At 55.3% G+C, this 24,217-nt stretch overlaps 3 protein-coding genes across 10 annotated transcripts in view; 1 reads left to right on the forward strand and 2 right to left on the reverse strand.

Annotated features, from left to right (window-relative positions):
• The window catches only part of RNF19B (ring finger protein 19B), a 26,106-nt gene extending 15,495 nt beyond the window's left edge, over positions 1–10,611 (reverse strand). Inside the window, exon 1 of the mRNA XM_009470947.2 lies at positions 10,483–10,611. The gene's annotated coding sequence lies outside the window, so the exon portion shown is untranslated. The remainder of the gene's footprint in view (positions 1–10,482) is intronic.
• AK2 (adenylate kinase 2) lies at positions 1,920–20,403 on the reverse strand. 5 transcript variants are annotated; one of them, XR_015705441.1, is made up of 8 exons: positions 20,243–20,403; positions 19,575–19,700; positions 17,561–17,671; positions 17,361–17,455; positions 16,582–16,654; positions 15,791–15,986; positions 10,483–10,864; positions 1,920–2,702 (listed from the first exon to the last, which is right to left on the reverse strand). XR_015705441.1 is itself a non-coding variant. In XM_087760738.1 (7 exons), the coding sequence occupies exons 1-7, from the start codon at positions 20,357–20,359 to the stop codon at positions 10,746–10,748; spliced, it is 837 nt and encodes a 278-aa protein (XP_087616864.1). In that variant the 5' UTR covers positions 20,360–20,403; the 3' UTR covers positions 10,080–10,745. The 5 variants fall into 5 exon arrangements, 3 of the variants coding, with proteins under 3 accessions (XP_087616864.1, XP_087616866.1, XP_087616865.1); XR_015705442.1 differs by lacking the exon at positions 1,920–2,702 and adding an exon at positions 12,728–12,847 and having other exon boundaries at positions 10,080–10,864; XM_087760738.1 differs by lacking the exon at positions 1,920–2,702 and having other exon boundaries at positions 10,080–10,864.
• The window catches only part of AZIN2 (antizyme inhibitor 2), an 8,499-nt gene continuing 3,865 nt past the window's right edge, over positions 19,584–24,217 (forward strand). The window contains exons 1-4 of one of the 4 annotated variants that reach the window (XM_087760724.1): positions 19,584–19,723; positions 21,683–22,118; positions 22,775–22,889; positions 24,041–24,207. In XM_087760724.1, the coding sequence (XP_087616850.1) occupies positions 24,109–24,207 (99 nt within the window). In that variant the 5' untranslated portion in view covers positions 19,584–19,723; positions 21,683–22,118; positions 22,775–22,889; positions 24,041–24,108. The other 3 variants (XM_087760725.1, XM_087760726.1, XM_087760727.1) reach the window with 3 other exon arrangements.

Below are 24,217 nucleotides of genomic sequence, written 5' to 3' on the forward strand. Positions count from 1 at the left end.
GGTGCTGGCAGGCAGGCGCGCCGGCTTTGGTTTGCAGCCGATAAAATAGAAACTCCGGCTCCTACCACGACCCCTTTGCCCCCTCCCCTTTCCTGGCTACCCGGATAGCACGGCTATGGTAAATAACTGCCTGTGGCTCTTGTCCCTGGCCCGCGGGACGCAGGGAGATGTTGAAACAGCTATTTCGGGACACACAAAGATTCAGTCTGCCTGAAACCTCCATGTCATTCTGGCACTGAGGTGTGAACCCTTCCCTGGAACAGCTGGTTTTCTCTAGAAGTACATGGGGCTCCTCGGGGTTTCTCCCTCTTTACCCAGGCAGGGATGGGTGGTTATTCATGGGTCACAGGCTGTGTTTCAGAGCAGATGCAGTTTAGAGAAAATCCATCTCAAGTTGCTGCTTTCTGAATTAGCCACAGGCACGATGAGATGGGGGTAGGAGGGGAACAGCGTTACACCAGGAATTCTTCCTTGTTCCCAGACAGGGACACTCTGGAATGACTCAGCTCCCGTCTCGCTGGGCACGTTGAGACCGTTGGCCCTGCTGGGGTGGGAGAGCCAGGGCTGTTAAAGGGATCCATCAGGATTCACCAGTGCCAAAATGCAGCTGATGGTTTCAAGGGTCTGTCTGCTGAGGACCCACCACGGGGCACAGCCGGGTGCTGTGACACCCTGCAGACAAACCCGAGAGGCTGCTGGAGTCACAGCATCTAGACGAAGGTGAGAGGGACAGACAGACCCGAGTAGCACAAAGGTAGTTTTAAACCTCCCAGAGGTGCAGCGGGGGATCTCATCCCAGCTCCTGGCCCTGAGCAGTCACGCCAGGAGTGTGCGGGCCTCCCTTAATTCCTCCTCTCGGGGTCCCAGCTCCCCTGCGTGCAGAGGAGGGATGGTGGTCTTGGTGTGTCGGAGGGGTTCAGCGAAGCTAAACCCTGAGAGCTTTGAGATCTGTGGTGAGGGGTGCTTCGCACTGACGAGGTAGCAGCTGTGTATTCAAGAACTGAAGCTCATCGGGGTCATTTTCTGCCAGGGCCCTGGGGAAATGCTGGTTTGTAATGACATGCACTCTGCTAATTTCTCAGATGGAGATGTCATTAACAGCCGTTTATGTCTCTCCAGGAAGACACCGGTGGCTGGGGAGGGCTCTCCCCAGTGTGCAAATCTGCACACACTTTCGGGGTTGATCTAGTTAGTTCATGTTCTGTTTGCCTCTCGTGGTCCCCTGAGATGTGCTCAGGGAAGGAAGAGATGATTCTGCTTGACTCTGTTTTTCTCTGCTGGACTTAACAAGGACTGACATTCTTTTAAATGAAGAGCAAAAGGCAGGAGATGGGAGCCCTGGGATCAGAAATGCAAGGCTCTTCCAAGAGGCTTGTTCTGGTTTACTCTGTGGTTACACCACCTCTCCCCTCCATCTCCCCATCCCACTCTGCTCCCTCCTAACACCCACATGCACAGCACAGCAATCTTCCACTCCCTGCTGTGACTTTCTGGGGAAGATGCTGTCATGTGAAATCCTGGGAGAGAGTTACCACATGGAGCTCTCTGAAAGCATCACGCGTCCCTTGCAGAACAGGCCTGCAGATGGAGGAACGCTGCGCTCCCCCTCCTCGAAATCGTGGATGCGCTCATGGATGGAGGTGGGGGGAGCGGGGAATCATCTTGTAAGCTTGGGAGCCGCCTACACACATGGCAAGTCTTGTCAGCAGCTGATAAAAGAGGTGGGAGGTGGGGAGATTTTGAGGGGGAAGAACTTGGAGGCTCGCCTGCCCACGTAGCTCACCATCCTGTCTCCTCCAGGGCTCAGCCAGCCAGGAGGGCCGCGGGCTCGGCCCCGTCGCTGACACACGTGCACTGAAAGGAGACCCCGAACAGGGACGCAGAGGTAACTACAGTCTACTTCAGCAATGACGTAAAGGTAGAGAGCGTTAAGCAATTACTTATTATAGTAATCTGACATGCTTTCCCCCTCCACAAAAGAAGCATTTCCTTTTGTAATAAAAGCACAGGCTGTTCTGATTTCATTATACACCTGTTGTCCTGCACACTCACTGTACAGCTTTGAGGACAGAAGTAACAATGATCCCCGCTCTCCATTCACTCTTACTGGTGACCTGCTATCCTTAATGATAGGGGATTTATAACTGAGAAGGTTTAGCACAGTAGGGTGCTGCCATCAGGAAAGTGCTGGTCTGATCCCTACAGTACAAGGAAGCAGCCAGACTCCCTCTTCACCCGAGTTGTTAAACAGATAATTACGTGTTTGGCGTTGGCATAAACACAGGCAAATTAGTCACTGGAGAAAACCCCAGTGCCTGCGACAGCTGGTTGTGGCTAGAAGAAGGTGGAGGTGACAAACACAGGCAGCTGCCTGTCCGGGGTGCACCGTGCCGGGGTGGTGGTGGCCGGGCACGCAGTGGGGAAAGCCAGGTGCCACCAGCAAGAGGCATGGAGATGGCGTGACATGGCAGGAACCTAGCACTGGCTCTGGAGGCTCTCCTGTCTCCTCACTCCCTAATGGCAGCTGTTTTTCGGGGTGCTCAGCATCTTGCAGGATGTGAGCAAACCTGGCCGCAGCAGAGGCAGGAAGGATCAAGGTGAAATCTTCAGGAGGACCATTCGCGGAGGACTGAGGAAGGGTTTGTTCCGCCCTCAAGAGAGCAGATGCAGAGAAGCTAGAGCACTGGCACGGGGCTTGATTTCTGCAAGGAGAACAGAGTGAGGCACTGGCCTGGTTTCCAGGAAAGGAGAACAGTGTGTCACAGAGAAGGCATTGAAAAGACCTGAGGCTTCTGCCTCAGCTTTCTGTCTCACTCCTGCAGACACGTGGGTGCTTGGGAGTTCAAAAGGTTGAACTGGAGGCTGTCCTGCAGCTGGCGCAGGACAGGAAGCTGTGGGCTTCTCCTGCAGAGCCGTTGTTGGCACATAGACCACAAACAGCCTCTCTCTCTCTGCTGGAGATCCCCGCGTGGCTCAGCATCTTTTTCCCTATAGCGCTGACCTTTGCAATGGGAGTGTGGGAATGGGAGCTGGATGGGAAGGCTTGGTACAAGGCACTAGCTCTAGCGCCCAGACCTCCAAAGAGACACTGGCAGTCCTTCAGCAGCATCTCAAAACCTCACAGCATCTCTGACATCCAGCTGGTGCATCCTACGAACACAGGTAGGGCTGGGCACACCACACGTTTCCTCCACCTGACCCACCCATTTCCTATTTTCTGCAGACATGACAACTAGTGAGTTAATCCTGCAGGCCATAAACTAAGCTGTATTAGCAGCCACCATCTGTCCTTTTTCATTTGCTGATGCACGACCTATTTTGCTGTGTAGTAGAGCAGGCGTTGCTGTTTTGGGGCTTGCATGTTGCAGTGTCCCTGTTGCCAGGGTATAATCCACTGCTCACAGTGACCTGCTAATGGGCGAAGGCTCCAGTGAACTGAGCCCCAGGGGGACCTGCTGTCACGGGCAGGTGGTGGCTGAAGCCTGTCCCTACGGCTGCTTGGCCTCAAAGGAGGTTTGAGCCCCAGTCCCACAAAGCATCAGTTAACGCCTGGGAAGAGAAAGGTCTCAGCAGAACGTCCAAGGACAAGAGCACGACTGCCCTCAGCAGGGCCTCTCCTTACCTGGAGCCCCTTCAGCAACAGCCATGGGAAGGTCACTGTGAAACAGCACCCTCTGAGAGCCACCACCCAACCTTCACAGCCCTGCATTGGGGCTGGGGAAAGTAAAAGCAAAATAAGCAAAGTGAAAGGAACGGTTTTCATCTTGGCAGGGGAAGAGACACATCCGCACTCCCTCACTTGCCAGGAGGTCATGGAGAGACCTGAGCATCTCAGGTCTCTTCAGGACCATCTGGGAGAATATAAGCATGGGGCTCAAACCCTGCTGGCTGCTCCTGAGGACACAGATGTGGTACTTCTTTCCCCTGAGTAACAGCCCTGCACTTCTTTGTCTCAGAGCAAAGTTTCCAAAACACGTACCACCTCAGCACCTCCAGAAGTGCCGTAACACAGAGATCATTCTCATACCACAGTGGGGTTCATGGGAACAGGCTGTGTGGTGTGCTCAGCACTCCAGCCATGCTGCTCTGGCCTGGGGTAATTCCTGAGCTTTACAGAAACTGAGCAACAACAGGACAGGGAAAGACAGGAAGAGAATTCTTTCCTTATCCCTCTAAGGGGATCTGGTCATGTCTTGGAGCAGTCTGGTGACCCTTGTCTGGGTACAGAAGTACAGACGTTATTAAAGGTCATAAAACCATCAGGATATTTCCAAGCCAGTTATCATATTTGACTTAACCAACTCTCAAAGCAATTCCAAAGGTTAGCGCCTTGCTGCGCGAAGCCGCATTTCCTCCTGAATTTACCAACTTTTTATTTAACTCAGTGCTGGTGGCAGAAATTTTCCCTGAGCTCTGAAATAAAGAGCAAGGAAATTCTGTTGTTGGGTGCTGTTAGGAGTCAGGGAGGGAACTGAGCGCAGCGGGCTTGGTGCTAACGCACTCATCTGTTACTCGGAACCCGGGTGGTCGCCGCTCACCGACCTCTACCTGGGGTCCCAAAATCAGCTGGGCAGTTTTCAGCTTCCTGCCTCACCGCCCAGCAAAAGTGGAAGAGAGAGTGGAAGGAGTAATTCAGACTGCCTTCGGCATTAGCCAGCCAACTTTCTGAGTAGCCTGCTGGGTAGGATGTGGCCTGAATCCACCCACTTCGGTGCCATCGGTGTCCTCTGAGTAGCCAACGCTGGCTGCTGCAAGGACAGCGCAAGCAAGCTGGCGTGGAGTCATTTCCCTTTCCTGCTAGTTCTGCTCTTTTCTCTTAGAAACTGGTTCAAGCTCTGAACCCCAGGGTTTCCTACCCTGCTGCAACTGTAACCGGTGGTAACTTCTGCACTTCGCTGCCTACAGAGATGCTTGACCCCTTCACAAATCTTGCTAAGCTTTGGACACCCACACCTTCCAGTCGCCATAAGCCCTGCTGTCTCCTTCCTGTCTTTGCTGAGCTTTGCCCAGTGTTCCCTTGCCCATGCTGTGGACACTCACTTGGCCTCTGCATCAGATGTGACAAGAAATAATGACTTTCCTGCAAGGTGCCATGACGTCCCTCTCCTGCGAGCTGTGGTCTCCATCCCGCACCGTGGGGAGAGCGGACAGTAGCTGCTGTCAGGATCTCTGTGCTAGGAACGAGGTTTACTTGCAGACTGACAGCTTGGGGTATAAATCCCCGCAGCAGGACTGATCCCAGCGTTTCTTATTTCTTTCTTTGTGCTTTTGGAAGAGAATTGACTCAAGAAAGGTATCAATCTGAGGGCAGGGAGCAAACATCCCCCCTTTGCAGGCCACAGCCACGGGCCTCTCCTGTGCGCCGGGTGAGGAAGAGGAGCAGGGAAGGGCAGTGCTTCACCAAGACCAGAACGTACTCAAATCTGTGACTACTGTCAGGAGGTGGGAAGAGGAAGAAACAGCCCATGCGGTCAGCCCTGGAAAGGGCAGTTTCTGCCGAGAACTGGCTGGGGAACATTCCCATTTTCATAACCAGCAACAGCTGTCAAAAGGGGAAAGAAGAGTGATTCTGGACCCTGCCAGCAGCACCTCCCGTCCACAGCCGGGACGGAAGAGCAGCAGAGTGCTCCCAGCACAGCCCTCTGGCCCCGCAGCAAGGAAAACGCGTGTCATTTTCCAGAGGGCTGAGCCAGCACTAACCAGGTGGGAAATATATGAGCGTCTCACTTTGAAAATCAGCTTGATCAGGGTTCCCTTGTCTCAGATGAGATCTTTCCCCAGCCTGACCCTTGGTTGCCAAGCCCCTGCCCTCAGCCTGGTTCAGTCCAGGGCTGCTCCCCCGGTGTTCTCTCTGCAGCAGAACACGGTGGGCAAGGGGAGAGGGGAGCTGTAGCTTGGTGCGTCCTTCATTCCTGGGCCAGCATGAAAAGGTAAATGGGGTTTGTCGCTGACTCACCCCTTCCTTCCCCTGGCCTGATGCCATGACCACAAGCCCATTCTCTCTAACTTCTCTTCAAGCAGAACCCACCTTTATCACAGCCAGGAAATTCCTCTTTTTCCCCCTTCACCCCTCCACCACCATGAGAAACCCTCTGCCCTCTCTGGGGCTATGTCATCTGTGGGTTGCCTTAGCCAGCGTTTAAGCAAAGTAGCCCTTGTGCTGTCTGAGGAGGCTGGACTGCGCACAGCAGAAAATTGAGTAGGAGGTTTCTGGGGCGAGCAGCGTGCACCGAGACCTCAAATGCTTCTCTGAAATCAGGCCCTGCTGTTGCTCCATAGCATCTTTCTAACAGGGAGGCAGCAGCTATGACCGTCTCTCATCTGCCCAGCCCTGCCCTCTCCGATCCAGGCTGCCATCCCAGTTCCCCTGAGCACCAGGAAAAGTCCAGTGCCTGCCACTGAAACAGCAGGAGCTGCCAAGTGCCAAGTGCCTCCCAGCTGCCTCCGAGTTACAGGATCCCTCCCCAGCATGAGCCCTGCGGTCTCTCAGGGGGCAACTGTTGGCAGCAACAGCCCTATTTAAACAAAGCGGAGACAGCCTGACTTCACATGGCCTCCCTCTGCCTTTCCCTGCCGTCATGCGTATTTGGGGGAAAAGCCTCTCAAGGCAGGGCTGACTCCTGCGCTTCCCGCTGTACGTGCAGCTCAGCCACAGCAACATGCTGGGGTTCACGTAGCTCTGGGTCCGGCTCCAGCTATTCCCACCCACTTTCCGTGGATCTCCTGCAGGATTCATGGCCCAGCACCCAGGGGTGCTGCCCATCCCCAGACACGTAAGAACAGTGCTCTCAGCATGGGATGAGCACCAAAATTGCAGCTGGAGAACCTGGCAGCAGACATGGAGCAGAGCCCTGTCCCTGGGCTGAGGACCAAGAATGCCTCTTTCCCATCCGACAAGTCAAGGCTTTGAGCCCTGCCAAACCCCAGTGTTTGTTCTTGCATTTGGCAAGCGAGAGATGGCAACAAAAGCATGTGTGAGGCAGAAAGAGGAGTTCCAGCGAAGGAGGGAAGTGGGTTTCTCTTGGGTCTCTGTGACCTTTTCTGGTTTGGAAATAAGAAAGATGGGCAGAGACACTAATAATGCACAGCGAGGGTGTTTCAGCTGCCCCAGCAGCAGAACAAACCCTGTGGCCTCCTTCAGTCAGAGGAAACTGGAGCCCAGAGCCACAGCCCAGCCTTTGGCTGCCTGGGATGGAACCAGTGGAAATCCAGCTCCAGGGAGTCGGTGCCTTCGCCTGTTTGCAAGGAAAATTTATTTGCAGCTATGGAGCCTTACTACAGGCACCTTGTCTTCCAGCCCTGGTTCTCTGGGATCCAGGTCCTCCTGTGTGATGGGAAGTTTTATTTCTGCTGGCAGCAGCTGAGCCAAGTTCTCCCGGAGCCCATGGACTGGGATTTATATCAGCAATGCTCTTGGCCATGAGGATCCCATTGACTCCATCCTCACCACCCTCCTTAGAGAAGCAAGCACAGAGAATGAGCTGTTGGGGCAGAGCCAAGAGAGGGGCTGAGACCAAAGCGAGTCAAACAGCTCCAGCAATTTCTCCGTGTGCTTCCAGCCCTTCTTGCTTAACCTCGGAGAGAAAAAGCGACATGGCAGAAGGAAAGAAAAGGAACAGTGTTCTGTGCAGGTAGATTGGGAATGCACCTAGATCCTCCCAGAGCTGGGAGTTAAGGCCAGGTTTATAACAAAGATAGAAATGCTGATTTGGCCGAAGGGATAATATTTCCACTGGAAACCAGAGAACTATGGATTACTCAAATAACCTCAGCTATTAAACAAACGGCTACCTCAGCAGAAGGAGATTTCAGCCTGGTTTAGGGAGAGGCTAGAGGGGACGGCAGGGTGGCCCAGGCAGTGGTGGGAACACACCAACCTGCTCTCCTTGACTCGGCTGCTGTGCTGCCTGCTCTCAGTGGTACCAGATAAGGAGTGAAAACAAACACAAGGTAGGTGCCTGTGAGTGCTTGCGTGCACCCCTGCCAAAGGAACTGGAAAACATTCACTGCAGCGGAGTCACGGCCAAGATAGACTGTGGAATAGGAAGGATTAAAATGTCTCACAGGACCTGGCTCAGCTCCCGGAGCCCTCTGCAGACACTGGCACAAGGGCAGCTCCTCCCGGTGCCCCAGGCCTCTGCAGAGGCTCGCAGGTCCGCAGCCCTCTTTTCCCGGGAGGGCTTGTGCGGCAGGCTGGGTACCAGCACCCAGCAGAGAACAAGCTCCCATTTATTGTATTTCTATATTATTGTATATCTAGCAGTGATAGGCTATGGTAGGGACCAAATGCACAGGTAATACAGCATGGCTGGGCAACAGGATCGCATGAAGGCACTAGGAGCATGTCAGAGACTCAGCTGATGTGCAGATGCCAGGCTGTGTAATATTCACATGATTATCCCTTTTGCAGTGTAGGCAAGTATAGGGGGAACAGCAAGGAGAGCCAGCTGAGCAGCGGAGAAGGTCAAGGCTAGGAGGGTTGACTTGGCCTTTCTGCTTGTAGGAGGTCCTAGGGCAATCCCCCCATTAAATTCTGAATAACCTTGAAAAAATCAAGTTGAGACATGACTTAGAAGCAGTCCTAGCTGCGTTAGCTGCTGGCCACGCAGAACTGCAACCTCAGGGACTGAAGCTGCAGAAAAGCAGCGGTAACTCCTCCCTGCACCCTTTGCAAACTGCCCCCCCGAGCCTGGTTCAGGCCATGCCTGGCAGGGTCTCATTTGGGAGTGCCTGGGCCCAGCCAGAGCTGGCTCCCTCCCACCACAGGTGCCCGGTGCAGCGCTGAGGGCTCAGCGCTGAGGGCTGGCACAGAGAGCTGCTAGCAGGTCCTCTCCTCCCCTGCCCGCCCACGTCAGAGCCATGAAACGCAGCTGGCCACGCAGCCACCTGGGTGACACCACCGCAGCCTGCTCCTAAAAGCCTCCAAGCGTGGGGCCTCCGACCCGTTGCTCCCACGCAAGTCCCACGCAGCAGCACAAGCTGTTGCTGTTTGCAGAGTTACCATAAAATAAGCAGCAGTATGGCCACCCCAGGCCACTCCCAAACGCTCCCTATAGACCCAGCGTCTGCACCTTCATGGATCGCACATCTCACAGCAATAGCCTTCCCTAATTAAAGCATATTTACGCTCCTTATCGCACTTCTGCTCTCTCAGGTACACTCAAGCATTCCTGGCCGCATTTCTCCATGGCCCCCCACTGCTGCCCCCAGCCCTTTAAATGACATGTGAAACATGGCAAATGCGTGAACGTTATTTCAACAAAACAGTTGTGACAGGAGCATTGGCCTCTCCCTGTTCATGGATTTCAAACAAGGTTTCTTCAGCCCTACTGAGTTTCTGCTTTGTGCTTCTTCCATCCCCACCCCAGTACTGGTTCCTGACACCCACAGGGGTTACCAGCCATGGGCTTCTGACCCCAGATGTACTTTCCTCAGTCAGATACACACTGAGGATCCTGACGGGCAAAAGGCAGGTTGGCACAGATTGAGCAGGTGCTAACAAACTCACTTTCTAGTTTGCCAACATACTGCAGGGCACTGCTGCCCAGCCTGTGTGTAGGTGTAGAGTCCGTACACCTCCCTGCTGGGGAATCGGAGCTGTAAACCCACCAGCTTTTGCAAGCGTTCAAAGAATGAGCCCAGCTTTTGGATTAGGAAGAGAGATGAAATTCACCCCGGGGCTGCGGGCCAGCACAGCGCATCGGTACCGCTGGGATGCTGCAGGGCACAGAGGTGACCGTCACCCCTTGTTCTCTCCGCTAGCAGATCAGATCCCGTTATGCAACCGTTATGCTAAAAGGCAATACGACATCCAGAGCGGTTTCAAGGACTTTGTTGTTTTGCCTTCCAGGTCTGCAGATCCCCAGGATCCACATCCAGAGAGCTCCCGGCAGTAATTGTGCACCTGGCTGCCCTTCCCAGAACTATTGCTTCCTGCCCAGGCAGGGTAAGTGCTGAGGCTGCTGGAGATGCGTAGTTTAGGATTCCCACCCCAAATACACACTGCTGGGCTCTGTCCCGGTGCACCAGCTCTGCTTACAGCCTCCTATTAGCTAGATGCAGCTCAGGGAGACCAGGTCTGCAAACTTCTGATTCATTTAATGAATGATTTGTGCTCTAATCCCAAGAGGGAGCTCTGGTCCCCTTCTCCAGAGAGGGACCAGGGCTGCTCCCCCGTCCCTTTAGCCCATCCTGGAATTCCAGGTGCTCCTGGCTCTTCCCAGCACAGTGTCAGTGACACACACAGGTATCCTGGGGGGACACATTTGCAGCTTCTGCTCCAGCCAGCCAGGCTCTGACCCACTCTCACTGTCCAAGAACCAAGCCCTGCTGTGCCAGGCTGCGAGGGCATGGTATAACATTGCTGCTGCCCAAGAGCCATCCCACATCAGCACATTAGCCAGAAAGATGCCGAGGCAGGCTCTGATTGCGCAGCCACTCGCGGAGCCCACCCTGACCCACAGCCCCCGGAGCATCTCTTACCTCACCCCGGAGCCCACTCCCGATGCAGCTGTCTTCCCTCCGCAGTCTCCCTGGCTCTCCCTTTCCCACTCCCTTTCCCTCCGCGCCACCTCTCTGGCGTGATGTCAGCGCAGCCCTGCCTCCGCAGCCTCCCCATCACACCCCTCCGTGCCACGCAGCCGCCCATCGCACCCCACTGCTGCTTCCCTTCCCAACGGTTGCCACAGCGACAGGAGAGGGAATCCCATCCTCTGGTCCTCCACCTCCCAGGGCCTCGCTTGGTATCACCCACTGCAGCTCTTCCTAAAGAGCCTGGAGACCACGGGAAGGACAGGCTGACAACAGGGAACGGCGGCAGACAAAGGCCAGCGGTGGCCTTGGGGGAAGCCGTGGCTCAACGTACCTGGAAGGGAAGGGAGAGCAGAGGCAGTCACGGGAAGCAGGCTCGGACAAAACAGGCACTCACCTTCTCCGCAGCAGCTACCACCCGCGTCCCCAGCACTCTTCCCACCTTTCCATTCCCTCCATTCCTCCCCTCTCAGCCAGTTCTTTGTTCCTCAGCTCCACCTGCTCTGTCTCAGGACTGTGCACATGTGTACCGTGATCGTACAAACTCTACAGACAAGGGATTTGTGCTACTTGCCCACAGCAGGCACTCTGTAGTGACTTCTCACGCCCAGGTCAAGGTCAGAGATCAGGTATCAATCAGAAACTTAAGACCAGCTCCAAACCAGACCATCAGGAGTCATTGGACTCATTATTACTAACCGCAAATCCACGGTGAAAGGTTTTGCTGCAATCTCTCTTTCGCAGATGGTTTCACCGGGAAGGGAGAAGGGCAGATACTGTATTTTTAGGACTGCAGCACATTCTTAATGGAAAGAGATGGCCCAGGGCTTTTCATCCCTCCCCCCATCCAAGATGCTGATTCTTTTCAGCAGAAATATTGCTGCATTAGAGAACAGGTCACTTCCTCTATCAGTGAGAATTCAGTGTCCTATTTGATGCTGGTCCTTGTGCTATAAATAGGAATTTTCCCCTTTTATAGTTGCTGAATAATTGTGTGTATGAAATACGAACACAGTTTTCAAAAGAGTGCCTGATAAGCAGCTTGCTGGAGTGAAATCACTGAACAGAAGGAATTTACAGCACCTGCAGAGCATCGCGTGCTGTGGAACACATTCAAGGTCAACGTGACAGAGACAGGTCACAGAACAGATCCAACTACAGAGGACACAGGCTTGAGCGAAACAGCCTCCCCGCAGCAGCCTTTCCCACAGCACCCCAACAACTCATTTCACGCTCCACACTTAAGTAAGGATCAAACAGAAGCAGCCCAGCTCAGAGGAGCCAAGACTTCTCCATCCCACGTACCAGAAAGCCAGGAGGAGCAGGCAGGACAGGTTTTTAAAACAACAGCAGGCAAGTAGTAGAGGACAGAATCCCAAACAACAAGGAAGAGCATAGTTTAACATCCATCATCAAAAGAAACAAGGGAAGAACACCACAAACACCAGAGAGGCACAAGCTTGCCTTCAAAAGAGAGAGAATGCTAATCGGAGGTACAGAGAGGTAATAAAAACACCAGAGCGCAGGGAGACTGAATGGCGGAGGAGTGAGAGTGCCCGGTTATGCTGAAGAAAGCAGGCATTTCTGGAGGAAATGGGCATACACAGCCTGACCCTTTCCGGTGCCTCTCCACGGTGCCTAAAGCAAAGCCCCGAACACAAGCAGGGCTGCAAGGGGGGTACCAAGGGCATTGCGGAAAAACGACGACCCTCCATCAGCACGTCACGAACAGCCTTCCTCTGGGATACCTCAGGGAGCCAGGGTCCCTGTGGAGGCAGGATAAAGGGAGGCCAGGAGATGCTCTCGTTTCTTGCGTGAGAGATTTTGCCCAGCGTAGCTAAAGAGAGGCACCGGTGGCGGGGAAGGGAGGGAGGCAACAAGGTACGAAGGGCAGAAAGCAAATGAGCAGAAACAGAAGACACAATATGTGGCTTCCAGTTACTGCAGGAGAGAAGGAAATAACATCAGCTCCTCCACAGGCTAGCGATGGGAAGGGAGGGGGAAAGGCTAGGAATTACATCCCTTCAAATTCCTGAAAGGAGCTCTGACCAGGAAGGGTCAGGATACCCAGGGGCTCAGTGCTTTCAGCATCACGCAGGAAGAAACAGGAGAGAGAAAAGCAGCAAAAGACACCATTGCTATGGCGATATAAAGCATTGGGACACACTCGGCAAGGAGAAGAGATAAAAGGAATTACAAGCCACATTTTCAACTGCACAGAACAACATCCTTGCGATAGGATCAGGCCCGAGGATCCACCCAGCTCAATTGTTAGTCGGCTCTGCTGTCATCTGCCTCCTCTCGTCTTCCACGCTGTCTGCAGGTCAAAGAGGACACAGCAACAGATACAAAATGTAAAGGGGTTATTTTATTATTGATTCAGAGGTTAGACAAGGCACCATTTGATCTAAAAAGAAATGCAAAAAAACCCAATTAAGTGTTATTTTTGCAGTCAATTAAGAAAGTCTCTTTTGCATTTCTGCAGAATTGTGTGAATTCCAGCTTGGTCGAGATCACAGAAAAGCCACCCCGTTGCCAAGTAAGGCAGGCTTGGACTAGAGCCGCAGCCCCTCTGTTCAGCAGCAGAGAAACCTGGAGAAGTCTCTGTGCCGGGATTTAGGAATGCAGCAGAACAAGAAAAACAAAACTTCCAGGAAAAGACCATGGCGTGTTTTTTTCCTTTCCATTTCAGAACTGATGAGTCACTTGTTCATTTTGGTCCTCGCTGACAGGAAGCAACTTTAGAAAAATCACAGCAAACCTTGCAGTGGCCTCAGAGTACCAAGAGCCCATGAGACAAGCCCTGAAAGTCCTGGAGAAGCCTGGAACAGCATCTAGCCCTACCCTCCTAACAGGTCACGGACCTGTGTCTGATCACCGGCGGCGATGTTTCACTCTGTACAATCGTTTTCCCTCCCCAAACTGTGATTTCTAAGGAGAAGGCCATCTCCTCTTCACAATGATTCTGCTGAATAAGAAATCCAAACAAAACCCAACCAAATCAGCCCCCAAGCCCCTTGTCTACCACCTCCTTCTTCCCCTCCCACCAATTGTAACCCCCTCCCAGCCGCCCTCCCTGCCTCCCCTGCACCCAGGGGAGGGCTGCAATGGGTGATGTAGCAGAGTGTGCAGCGTTTGGTGGTCTCTCATCCGGTTCGCGAGTCACTCAGCTGGAATAAATGGGAACAAAGAAAAAATAGATTTAGGGAAAAAAAACCAAAATTAATTATGGTTTATGGCAGAAAAAGGCTGGCGAGCTGGATGCAAAGTGAGCACACAGGGGAAAAGGAACGGAGAGTGGAAGAGCACAACGTTCTTGCTGTGGAGTAAAACCTCGACCAAATCCAGGAACACCAACTGGCCGGGAACCCCTCCTGCCGTTAGGGCAGCACGCCGGGGGCTGCAGCTCTCCTCTTTCACTCTCTTGAGATGCCAACATAAAAGCTACTTCCACTCAGAATTTCTTTAGTGTCATCGAGATGCCGGGGCAGCTCTAACACACTTTCCTCTCCGCTACCCTGGCGCACAGCAGTCCTATGCTAAACGCTATCCCGACCTCCCAGCACGCCGACGCCACGCGCCGGGGCTGCCCTTTCACAGGAAAGCCAGAGACGATCGACAAGGCAACGGCCATCTGGGGGATCTCAGGGGACTGCAGGCTGCTGACGAAATCAGCACCGTTTACTTTCAAACCCTCTCTCCCCGCAGTCACGTGCTTTCAAGAGCAACAGGTCAACTGCTTTCAGTTCCTGGTGTTATTTCCAGTTTGCTGGAAGGGAGGAGGTTGTTTCCCTGGAAAGGACGTACGAGGACAGAGAGCTATTTTCAGACAAAAGAGAAATTATCAAGAAAAAGAGCAAGAGATTCCTGAAGATTAAGCATCTGCTCTGGACACGCAGCCTACAACAGCTCAGTGCACAGGAGGGAGACAGGCCATCTCCTCAAAGGAGAAGGGTACTCAATAACACTGAGTCAGTAAACATACATGGAAGGCCAAAGGACAAAGTTTCATCTGGACTGATCTGCATTTACAGCAAGGTCCTCTAGGAAGGGCTGGAATCCCGCACGGGCAAAGGTCACCACCAGCCTCGCAGGGTCCCCATTAGCAGTGTAATGGCCCCGAGAAGCCGGGGCACTAACCACATGGTGTCCTCAAATGGAAAGCCTGACAAAACTGTTTGATTTGCTCAAGAAACGAGTACATTTCCATGATCTCATAGTGAAGGTGGTTGGTTCAAGGGCACATGAAGCCAGTGGTTAATAATGCTGTCTCTCAGGCCTTGAAAAATCATGTTTTGCAATAAGGCTTTATTTAGACTTTGGGATCAGGAGAAGCTCAACACATCTTCATCTCGTTGGCCAAAGCCAAGGGAAGAGTGAAGAGAAAACCCAAGTCTTTTTCTTGTCCTCAGGAGATCCCAACTTGCCACACACAGTAACTGTCAGACTAACTAGAGACTTCATGTTGTTAAAAAAAAAATTATCACTAATATTTACTATATTGGGGCCCACAAATGAGGAGAGGCTGAAAACCCCCAGGTCTCACCCACCCTCCTTCTGCCCCACAAGCCCCATCAGAACAGGATGAAGACAGGCTGTGCTCCCAGGTAACCTGCCACCCCACAGAGATTAACACACACACAACGAGAACAAGCTCTCACCCAGCCCCGAGCAGCAGCAGGCCGCGCTCCCGCGCGCAGCCAAGCTGTCCCTCCCACGGCCGACACGCACACAGCCTTTCACATGCTTCCCACAGGCAACCCCGTGTTTCATTCCCTGCAGCCGACAGAGCAGCACCTCTCCGGCACCCTGTGAAGGTCCTTCCCCCCCGCTGCTCAGTCCTGGTCTCCAACCTTCTGCTAGTCCCCTGTGGAGAGGCCAGGAGGAGCCGAAAGTACAGCTCCTTCCAGGGAGCTACAGCTCTAGAATGAAACAAAAGCCTTTGGACCCAAAGGGGTGCAAACCCCATTTCTGGCAGCAGGCAGCCGGTGCTCGGGCTCGCTGCGACCTCTAGGGGCCAAATCTCCAGCAGACAGACTGACATTCACATATACCGAGATAGAGACCGTTAACAGCTTGTTTAATAGAGAATTAGCGCAGCCCTGCCTTGGGCTGCATCATCTTGTCCCCTCCTCTTCTACTCTGCTTAGCTCTTTACCCTCCCTGGCCCCAGAGAGACAGAGATGGAGAGACAGAGAGAGAGAAAAGGGAGAGCTCCGTCCTGGGACGGAGCCCTAAATGAACATAACCAGGTCTTTACATGTTGCTCTCGAGAAGGCTGCCAGGATGCTAGCAAACACCACGTCGGGAGACTGGGAGGCATCCACCGCCGTATGGATCCCTCGCTTGCTGTAGTAGGAGACCAGGGGAGAGGTCTGCGTGTGATAGGCCTTCAGGCGGGTTTTCAAGGCTGTTTCGTTATCGTCCGAACGGCGGATCAGGGGCTCTCCAGTGACCTGGGAGAAGCAAGGGGACAGTCTCCAGCTAGCTGCAGCCTGGCACGCTCCCCCCTTCTCTCCGCAGCTCTGACAACCCCTGCTCCCCTCCTCCAAGACAGGCTACAACGTGGAGCTGCAGAGGCGATCCCCAGGTCCGCAGGGGAGAGCACAGCGAACCCAGGGCAGCCGAAACAAGTCCCAGAGCAGTCACTGAAGAGAGAAGGATTCACCAGCGTGGTCTTTCCCCCACACACCACTCTGCTTGCTAAAAGGAGCCCAAGGAGTCTCGAGAGCAGACACCAGCCACAGTTGCTCCCCAGGAGGGAAGCCAGTCACAACCCACCGCAACTTCAGCTATGGACAGAGTCCAGCAAGTTCTGAGGCTGGCAGAGCCCGGGCCGGCTCTGCAGAATGGCCATGCCCTTCACTCATCCCTCCAGGCCTCGCTCCCCGCAGTGCCGTCGGCTCAGGCTGCCCAGGCAGTTCCCCACGCTCCCCAGAAAGCCAGGACAGAAGGTACGAGAGAAGGAAAGAAATGAGTTTTTCCAGGGATGCTGCAAAGCATCAGCTAAACCCAAAGCAAGGTAAGCTGTGGCCTTGGGAGCTCACATACATCGTCCTTCATGTGCTCTTTCGGGGGTCTGAACTCCTCGTGATAAGAGCGGCCGCTCGCTGGGTGAATCAGCCTAAGACAGAAAGCAAGTGTCAGCAAAGTAGCCCAGTGCCAGGACAAGGTCTCCTGAACCTGCCACTCATCAGCACAGAAACATCTGCAATAGCAACCCGATTAGTCTCTCTCTATTAAGAAAAATATCTTCTAGCTATTTCTGTACCAAGGGCCTCTTTAGGCACTTGAAAAAAGCAGCTGCGCTAGGAGAGGGAGGAGGGATCTTTACTTTATGCTTTACTGGGGAAGGGAGCTAGCTCCTGGAGGCGCGAGGGTGACACAGTGCAACAGCAAACACGGGGAGACATCTGGGTGCCTGCACGACCACAACTGACCCTGGACAGGGTGGTCAGCAGCGCCCGAACACGTATGCAACGCCCTGCGTAAGGGAGCAGCAACAGCTCCAGAGAAGCAAGAGCACGAAGACATTAGCTGTCAGACAGCAGGCTTAAAGGCTGAGCTGGGTCACCGAGGACGCCGATTCCTATCGGCAACCCCTATTTATAGGGCAACGAAGGGGCTCTGTTCGAGGCTGGCCCAGGTAGGGGACAGCAGGGAAGGGATCAGGGCAGGAAGGCTCGAACAGAGCAGAAATCTAATACAGACCAGCACCGCAGCTAGCCCTAAACACTGCAAGAATGACACGAGGATCCAAAATTAGGATGCTCTCCCCTAAACTAGGAAACCCCACGCCGTGCACTGCATGTTTGGGAGAGAAGAATTACCGTCCAGTGATTCTCCGGATGAGCAAGGAGTCAGGGATGCTGAACTCAATGACAGAGTCCAGCTTCTCTCTCCTCTTCTCCAGGAGCTCATCCAGCTGCAACAGAAAACACCCAGCTGAGAGGGGCAGAGGCACAGCCAAGGGTCCCCTGTCTCCAGGGAAGAAGATGCCAGAGCAGTCCCTGAACAGGAGCTCACGTACCATTTCGGCCTGCTTCACCGTGCGGGGGAAGCCATCCAGGAGGAAGCCGTTCTTGCAGGGAGGGGAGTCGAGGTTGTTCTCAATCAGCTCCACCACCATCTCGTCGCTCACCTGCGGAGAGGAGAGACGGGCGCACGGTCAGGAGGGACACCCCGATTTTACACACAGCTGCTGGCCTCAGGCCAGCACCCAGGCTGAATCAGACCCGTTTTACAGCTGTCCCCGGTCCCAGAGGCAGCAGCCACAGCGCAGGCTGCTGCTGGTAACAGGGCGAAAGCTGCGTGTTCAGGCCTGCCCACGTCAGGGAAGCACTCCCTGCCATGGGTGTCAACACTAAGACGTGGCTAACGAGACATTTCACGCCAGGGACACTCCAGCCCGCGCAGGGACTTGGACCAGTGCTGTAACCTCACTGTTACAAAGGTTGCTGTGTTTCAAGGGAGACCGCCAGCTTGAAGACAAACTCCCTAGATTATTTTGTGTTGTGAATGGGTTTTTAAAAAAAAAAAAAAAAAAAAAAAAAAGATATCGACATAACCTTTATTTCCTGTTACTTTGTACCTTCACCCACACATCCCCCTCAGCAGGCAGGCCTGGCCAGGAAGGGCAGAGTTGCTCGTTGACTCTCGTAAACCTTGCGTGAAGGTAAATGCCCAGTAGCTGCTGACGAGCTCTGGCCTCGCTGGATGGTTCTTCCCATATCACAATCTCAGCATACTGCTGGGATTAGTGCCTTTTCTACACTGCAGCATCTGGACAGTACTGACAGATGCCGCAGCCCCAACAATAGCTGTTTGTTCAAGAGCGGTTCTCCTCAGCAGCGCTGTTTTCTCCAGCACACGCAGCTGGGACCCAGCAGGATCGGGGACCAGACTGTCACAGCACACGTAAATAAGAGCCCTGGCGCGGGAAGCGTACGGGCGGGAGGCAGTTTGGGTGAAGCAACAAGTCACTTCTGCGCTTTCCTGATTACCCCTTTTGGAGAAAGGCGTCCTGCTTCGTAATCGAGCATAAAAACCCATCCCAGGCTCCGAACGCTGCTGTGCTCCCAGCTGGGTTATCGCAGAGCCAGAGTACGCTGCGAGGACGTACCTGCGGAGCAGCCCGGTGCCGGCTGCCGCACACACGTCGCAGATACCGCCAGCCTTGCCAGATAACGTCCCTATCTTTCATAACCAGCTGGGATATTGCAGGCTCGGTGTTGCAATGCAAGCTTTGAGTGAAAGCTGGAGATAAGCCACATCGCTCTTGCCACCCGGGGCCTGCAGATTCTCCGTGGGGCGTTACAAGCCCGTGACAGCCAGCAGCGATGCCCGAGATCTGCCCCGCACTGCTTAGCTTTGGGGCAAGTCACTGCAATTTGTCGTCCTTCAAGTTTCCCCAAGATATTTCAGTCATTTTGGCAAGATAATTAGATCCTGAGAAAATGAATGTGTCAGAGATCCTAACTCTTGTCTCTTGGGGATCCAAAGTCTCTCTTTCACACAGCATCACACAGCGCCCACTGTAACTACCCCAGCAACACCCATAAGTCTATTTTCACCTTACAGTTACAAGCATTTATGCAAGAGCTGGGATGTAGATGAACCCTCTGAACAAACTCTCCACCCCACAGGGGTCCAGGCATCATGTGAACAGATAAAGGAGCCGCGAAGCACGGCTGCAACGTCCTGCAGCTCCAAGGACAAGCCTTCACCGCAGCGTTCAGGAGCCACAACCCGGACCGCACCCCGTGAACGTAAAAGCACCGTGGTGGAAAGCGCCAGCCCAGGGACAGAGAGGCTGCAGGTAAGCAAGGAGTAATTTTGAAGAGCAACCATATTTGTATAGGATGTTTCTCCTGCAGGATAATGAGCAGGAGAACCCCCACCCCTGCCTTCACCCTACAATCTGCCCTTCCTCCACTAATTAGGTTTTGTCACCGAGGCTTCTAATTAAGAGGTGGATTTTGTCTGCTCTCAATCCCGGTGCTGCCACACCGTCTCCCCTCCCAGCGCATCTCCCCGCTACCCACCAGCTTCCCCGCGTCCATCGTCTCTTTCAGCCGCTTGCCCAGCTCGGACCCCGAGGCCACCATGGCCCGCAGCATGTCCCCGGTTGCCAGGTGGCAGACGCAGTAGGTCTCGGCCAGCTTGGGAGCCTGCGGGAGAGGACAGGCATGAGGTGAGCTCGCCGGGAGGGGTTCAGAGCCGGGACCGCGGGGAGGGCTGAGGCCGAGCCGGGGGCTTGGACCCCCCGCCCCGCTGGGGCCTTGTCCCCACCGGCAGCGGCGGGACGGCCTGTGACCGGCCAACACGTGGCAGGGCCCGGCACACAGCCCCGAGGGCCGGGTGCTCCGGGAGCGGGGCCAGGGCACCGGAGCCCCGCGGCCAGCCCTAGGGAGGGGATCCGGGACGAAGGGCCCCGGGTCCCTGGGGGCGGCGGGTCCGGATGCCCGAACCCCCGGGGGAGGGAGGCCGGGGGCCCTCCGGAGCGGGGCAGGCCGTACGCCCCAGTCCCTCGCCGGGGGAAGGAAGGCCGGACACCCGCGTCCCTCCAGGCGCGGGCTCAGACGCCGGGCCCGCGGGTGGGGAGAGCCGGGCGGCCCGGTCCCGCCGGCCGCTCTCGGGAGAGGCGACCCGGGACGCCCGCGCCCCCCCCCAGGGAAAGACCCCGCCTCGCCTCACCCCGGTGCCCCCTCACCTGCGTGCCCTTGCCGGCGCCGGGCGGCCCCAGCAGGACGGCGCGGATGCCCTGCCGCAGCCCCGGGCCCGGGGCCTGCCCGCCGCCGCCGCCCCCCGCCTGCGCGCTCGGAGCCATGGCCGCCGCCGACTGCGCGCCCGCCCCGCGGTCAATGGGCGGGGCCGCCGGGGCCGCGCGCCTCGTGGGCGGGACCACGCTCCGAGTGGGCGGGGTTTTCGCGGTGAGTGGGCGGGGTTTTGCGGCGAGCGGGCGGGGATTCGCGGGGAGAGGGCGGGGTTTCTCAGGGAGTGAGTGGGGTTCGTGGGGGAGTGGGCGGGGTTTCGAAGGGAACGGGCGGGGTTTCGCGTGGAGTGGGCGTGGTTTATCACGGAGGGGCGGGGTTTCGCACGTAGCAGGCGGGGTTACTGAGGGAGTAGGCGGGGTTATTGAGGAAGCAGGCGTGGTTAATGGTGAAGTGGGCGGGGCTACTGATGGAGTGGGCGGGGCTAGGCGGCACCGCCTGTGCTTGCCCCGGCGCTGCGTGGGCTACCGGCCCCTGCGTGGCCTGCGCTGGCCGCGCTGCACCGCGTGGGCTGCGCGTCACGGCGCTGCTGGGCGCGTCCAGAAGCCGGTGGGCACTGCGGCGCTCCGCACCACGGTGCCGAGACCCCGTGCCGCCCTGCCTTCCGCCCAGCGCGGGGCGCCCGGCGCAGCTCCTCTCCGTCCTGCGCAGCACAAGGCAGGGCGGCGGGAGAACAGGCCAGGATCTCACAGGAGACAAAAGCTTCCTCGGCCCTGGTTGCCAGGAGAGTCCGTGGCTTGTAAAGTAAGTGGGAAAGACAAACTAAATTTTCTGACTAGACTTTCTAATCAAAAAAAGAAAACAGAAATTTAAGACTTTTTTTTTTTTTTTGAAGGGACCAGCAAAGAATTTATTGCAACCAACCATCTCTCTGTTCGGCACTAATTGCATTTTTCAACAAGCAGATGAAAATCAGCTGATAGGAACAAAACCCCAAGATATCCAATCCAGTTATTGAACAAAATATTTAAGCAATTAAAAAAAAATTGCTATTTAAGAACAGATTTAATGATAATCATGAGATCCTCTGTGGGAAGGGCTTAAATGTGTAAGATAGTTATAAATAGTACAGGTCTCTATATATTTAATTCCTGTGAAACTTGGTATCACATCCCTTACACTGTGACACGTTCACAGCAGCTGCAAAGCATCCTTTGGTTCCAGCAACACTCCCAAGACTGGCTGCATTGTCCGTCTTGTGTTTATCAGAGACATTATTGGTAGCCAAATTCAGTTTATTAAATGGGGGATCAGGCGCTTCAGGAGACCTCTGTTTACCTCGGGCTAGGTGGTAGTACTAGCTGTGGAGGTACACCGATATTAAGGTAATGCAGAAACATACTAAGTGAAAAGTGCTGTTTCTGTTTCTCCTCTCAAAGCCAAGACCACAGTGTTGAATACAGGCGCCCAGGATCAGTCCTGCTCACCTCCTCAGCGGGGGCAGCTACCCCTCCACGCGCAGAACGTTGTCTGCTCAGCGACACCAGAGAGGGAATTGCAAATTAACAAGAAGAAGAAAAAAAACCCCTGCTCAGCCTGTGGTGTTTGTGGGATGGAGCAGTGGAACCGTTTCCAAGTGCAGAAATGCAGGCAAAGCACAAATGCAAGGCAAAGACAGGACTGATCGACCAGACGGGGCCTCTGCACCTACAGCAGAGCTGGATCTGCTGCTGGGGAACCCACCGAAACGGGCAGCAGCACAACCTGGGCAGAATCAGGCCCTGACGTCTTCCCGACTGCCTCCCCAGCCAACGAGGCGCTGCTCAGCCTTTAGTCTGCAGGCAGCCTCGTTTCCCTGGCAGCAGTATTTCAGAGGTATTTTTGGCACTCTTCCCCCCCGAGGGTCCCTGCGCGCGCGATGCACGCGCAGCCACGAGCACCCTGGCACCGGGGCCGGGCGGCGGGCGGGCTCGCAGTGCTCTGCCCTGTCAGGCTGGGGATGAGCTGCCGGCGCGGCAGGGACTCGGTGAGAACCTGGGGTGTCTGCTGGGGGGCAGCCCCAGCCCTGGGAGGGGGTGGGCGAGGGGGGGGAGCATTCCCCGAAAGGGATGAAGGATGCTCGGAGGCAGCTCAGCCAATGGGATGGCTGGGTTTGGTTGCCATGGCCACGGTTGTGAGGCAGAGCAGGGAGGGGGGTGCTGGGCTACAAGGGGTGCAGAGCCCCCCCCTCTGCAGGGGTAGCTGGTCCAGGGGCTGGGGCAGGCAGGGAACTGGGGCAGGACCAACAGCCACTGCTGGGGCCAGTTCATTCTCTTCGGAGACCCATGGGCATAATCTGTTTAAATGATTTCTAAGGTAATGGGGTGGGGGGGACTGCGGGGGGCTGCTGGGGAAGCTGGCTTGCCTGCCACAGTGAGGAGGGGGCCGGTGCGGGATGCTTGTAGATGCTGAGTTTTGGGAATGGTGGGTGGAGGGCATCCTGCCGCCAGTGCTCCTCTCCCTCGCTAACCCCTTGCACCGCCTCTCCCCAGAGACCTCGGAGCCCCAGTGACAGCTACGCCTCGGGGTGCTGCGGGAGCTCGGCATTCCTCGGGGGGCCCCCCTGGCAGCAGGCCTAGCCACCCGGGAGAGAGGCGTTGGACCTGGGTAAGGAGGGGATGTCCGAGGCTGGGGCACGTTTACCCAGGGCTGGCAGGAATGACCCACTTAATTGCTCATCGTTTCTGGGCTGCGTGCTGGTTAGGGATGTCTTTGGGGAGTGAAGGGTAAGGCTGGAGGAGTTGCTTTCCTTTCCCAAGTATGAAGCTCTAAGAGCTTCAAAACCCAGTTTTTCTCCCCGTTCCCTGTCTCTGGAGGTCACTGGTGGTGCTTGCTCAATGCATTACAACACCCCGCCGCTCCAGGCTCAGCGTGGTCTTTCTCCTAGTGCCCATCCGAAATGTCGTAAGGAGGTCTCTGCAGAGGAGGAGGTGGTGGGCGGCTCTGAGAAAGGAAACCTCTCTCTGCCACTCACTTCAGATCGGAGCCCTGGCGCTAGACCTGGGTTATTGGAGTGGAAATGTTTCCTGCGAGCTCGCGCTAGGTTTTCAGCTCCTTGGGTTATGGGATGGGCTGGAACCAGGGGAGGAGATTGTTAAAGCTAAGCGTGCGAGCTTAAAGCTAAAGCTCCGCTAAGTGTGTGAGTCAAGAAACACCGTGCAGCTTAACTTGTCCTCCCTGTGTCACGGGAGAGATGTGAAACTGGAACCACAGTGCGGATCCACACCATCCCCAGGTCAGCCGGCATCAGCAAGCGGCCCGTGCCGTGCTCTTTAAAGATGCCTTCCTTTTCATGGGGCTTGTGTGCCTGGGAAGGTGGGTCCCTGAGACTTCAGCTATTTGAAAACCACAAGGGAACTTCACCCCGTGCGACATACAGCAGACCTAGCTACGTGTCTGAGCGTGAAGGGACACGTTCTGGGTTATACAGGCCGTCCGCTTTGCAGTGAAGTTGGCTTTGTTGTTAGCCGTGCTGGTGCCTGAACTGCTGCTGAAGAAGGCAGGGCTGCTGCGTGCCAAAACAAAGCTCTGAGCTGCAGAGAAATGTGTCTCCTCCCCCTGGAGAAGATGCTTTAACCCACAGTAGGGCTCTCAGCTGAAGCGCTGGTTTGGAGGAGAGCAGCAGAGAGCTCTGCCCAGGGCAGCGCTGCCGTGTACGGCCCGTGGGAGGGATGGGGAGCACCTCGGGGTGCAGGCTGGGTGGTGTAGGCTGGCGGAGCTTCTGGGCCCTGCCTCTAATATTCCCTTTCTTTTTCCAGTGTGTTGCACACTTAGAGGCTATACTCTACTCGAGGAGGCTTTAAACGACTGTTATCACACCTTGGCCATGAATGGGTACTTGAACGAATCCAACTTCACGATGGTGGAGGAGGGCTTCACCACCAGAGACCTCCTGGAGAACCTCCTCATGGAGCTGTGCCCAGCGGTGAGGGCTG

The sequence above is a fragment of the Nipponia nippon genome, unplaced genomic scaffold (assembly GCF_047370975.1).
Source record: "Nipponia nippon isolate SJK-2023a ecotype South Korea unplaced genomic scaffold, ASM4737097v1 scaffold_23, whole genome shotgun sequence".
Classification (NCBI taxonomy): Eukaryota; Metazoa; Chordata; class Aves; order Pelecaniformes; family Threskiornithidae; genus Nipponia; species Nipponia nippon.

Coding starts and splice junctions, on each gene's coding strand:
- AK2 (XM_087760738.1), bottom strand. CDS start 20,359: ATGGCTCCGAGCGCGCAGGCGGGGGGCGGCGGCGGCGGGCAGGCCCCG. Junction 16,655..17,360: donor ATCCGGAGAATCACTGGACG/GTAATTCTTCTC, acceptor TTTCTGTCTTAG/GCTGATTCACCCAGCGAGCG. Junction 15,987..16,581: donor AAGAGCACATGAAGGACGAT/GTATGTGAGCTC, acceptor TGCTTCTCCCAG/GTCACTGGAGAGCCCCTGAT.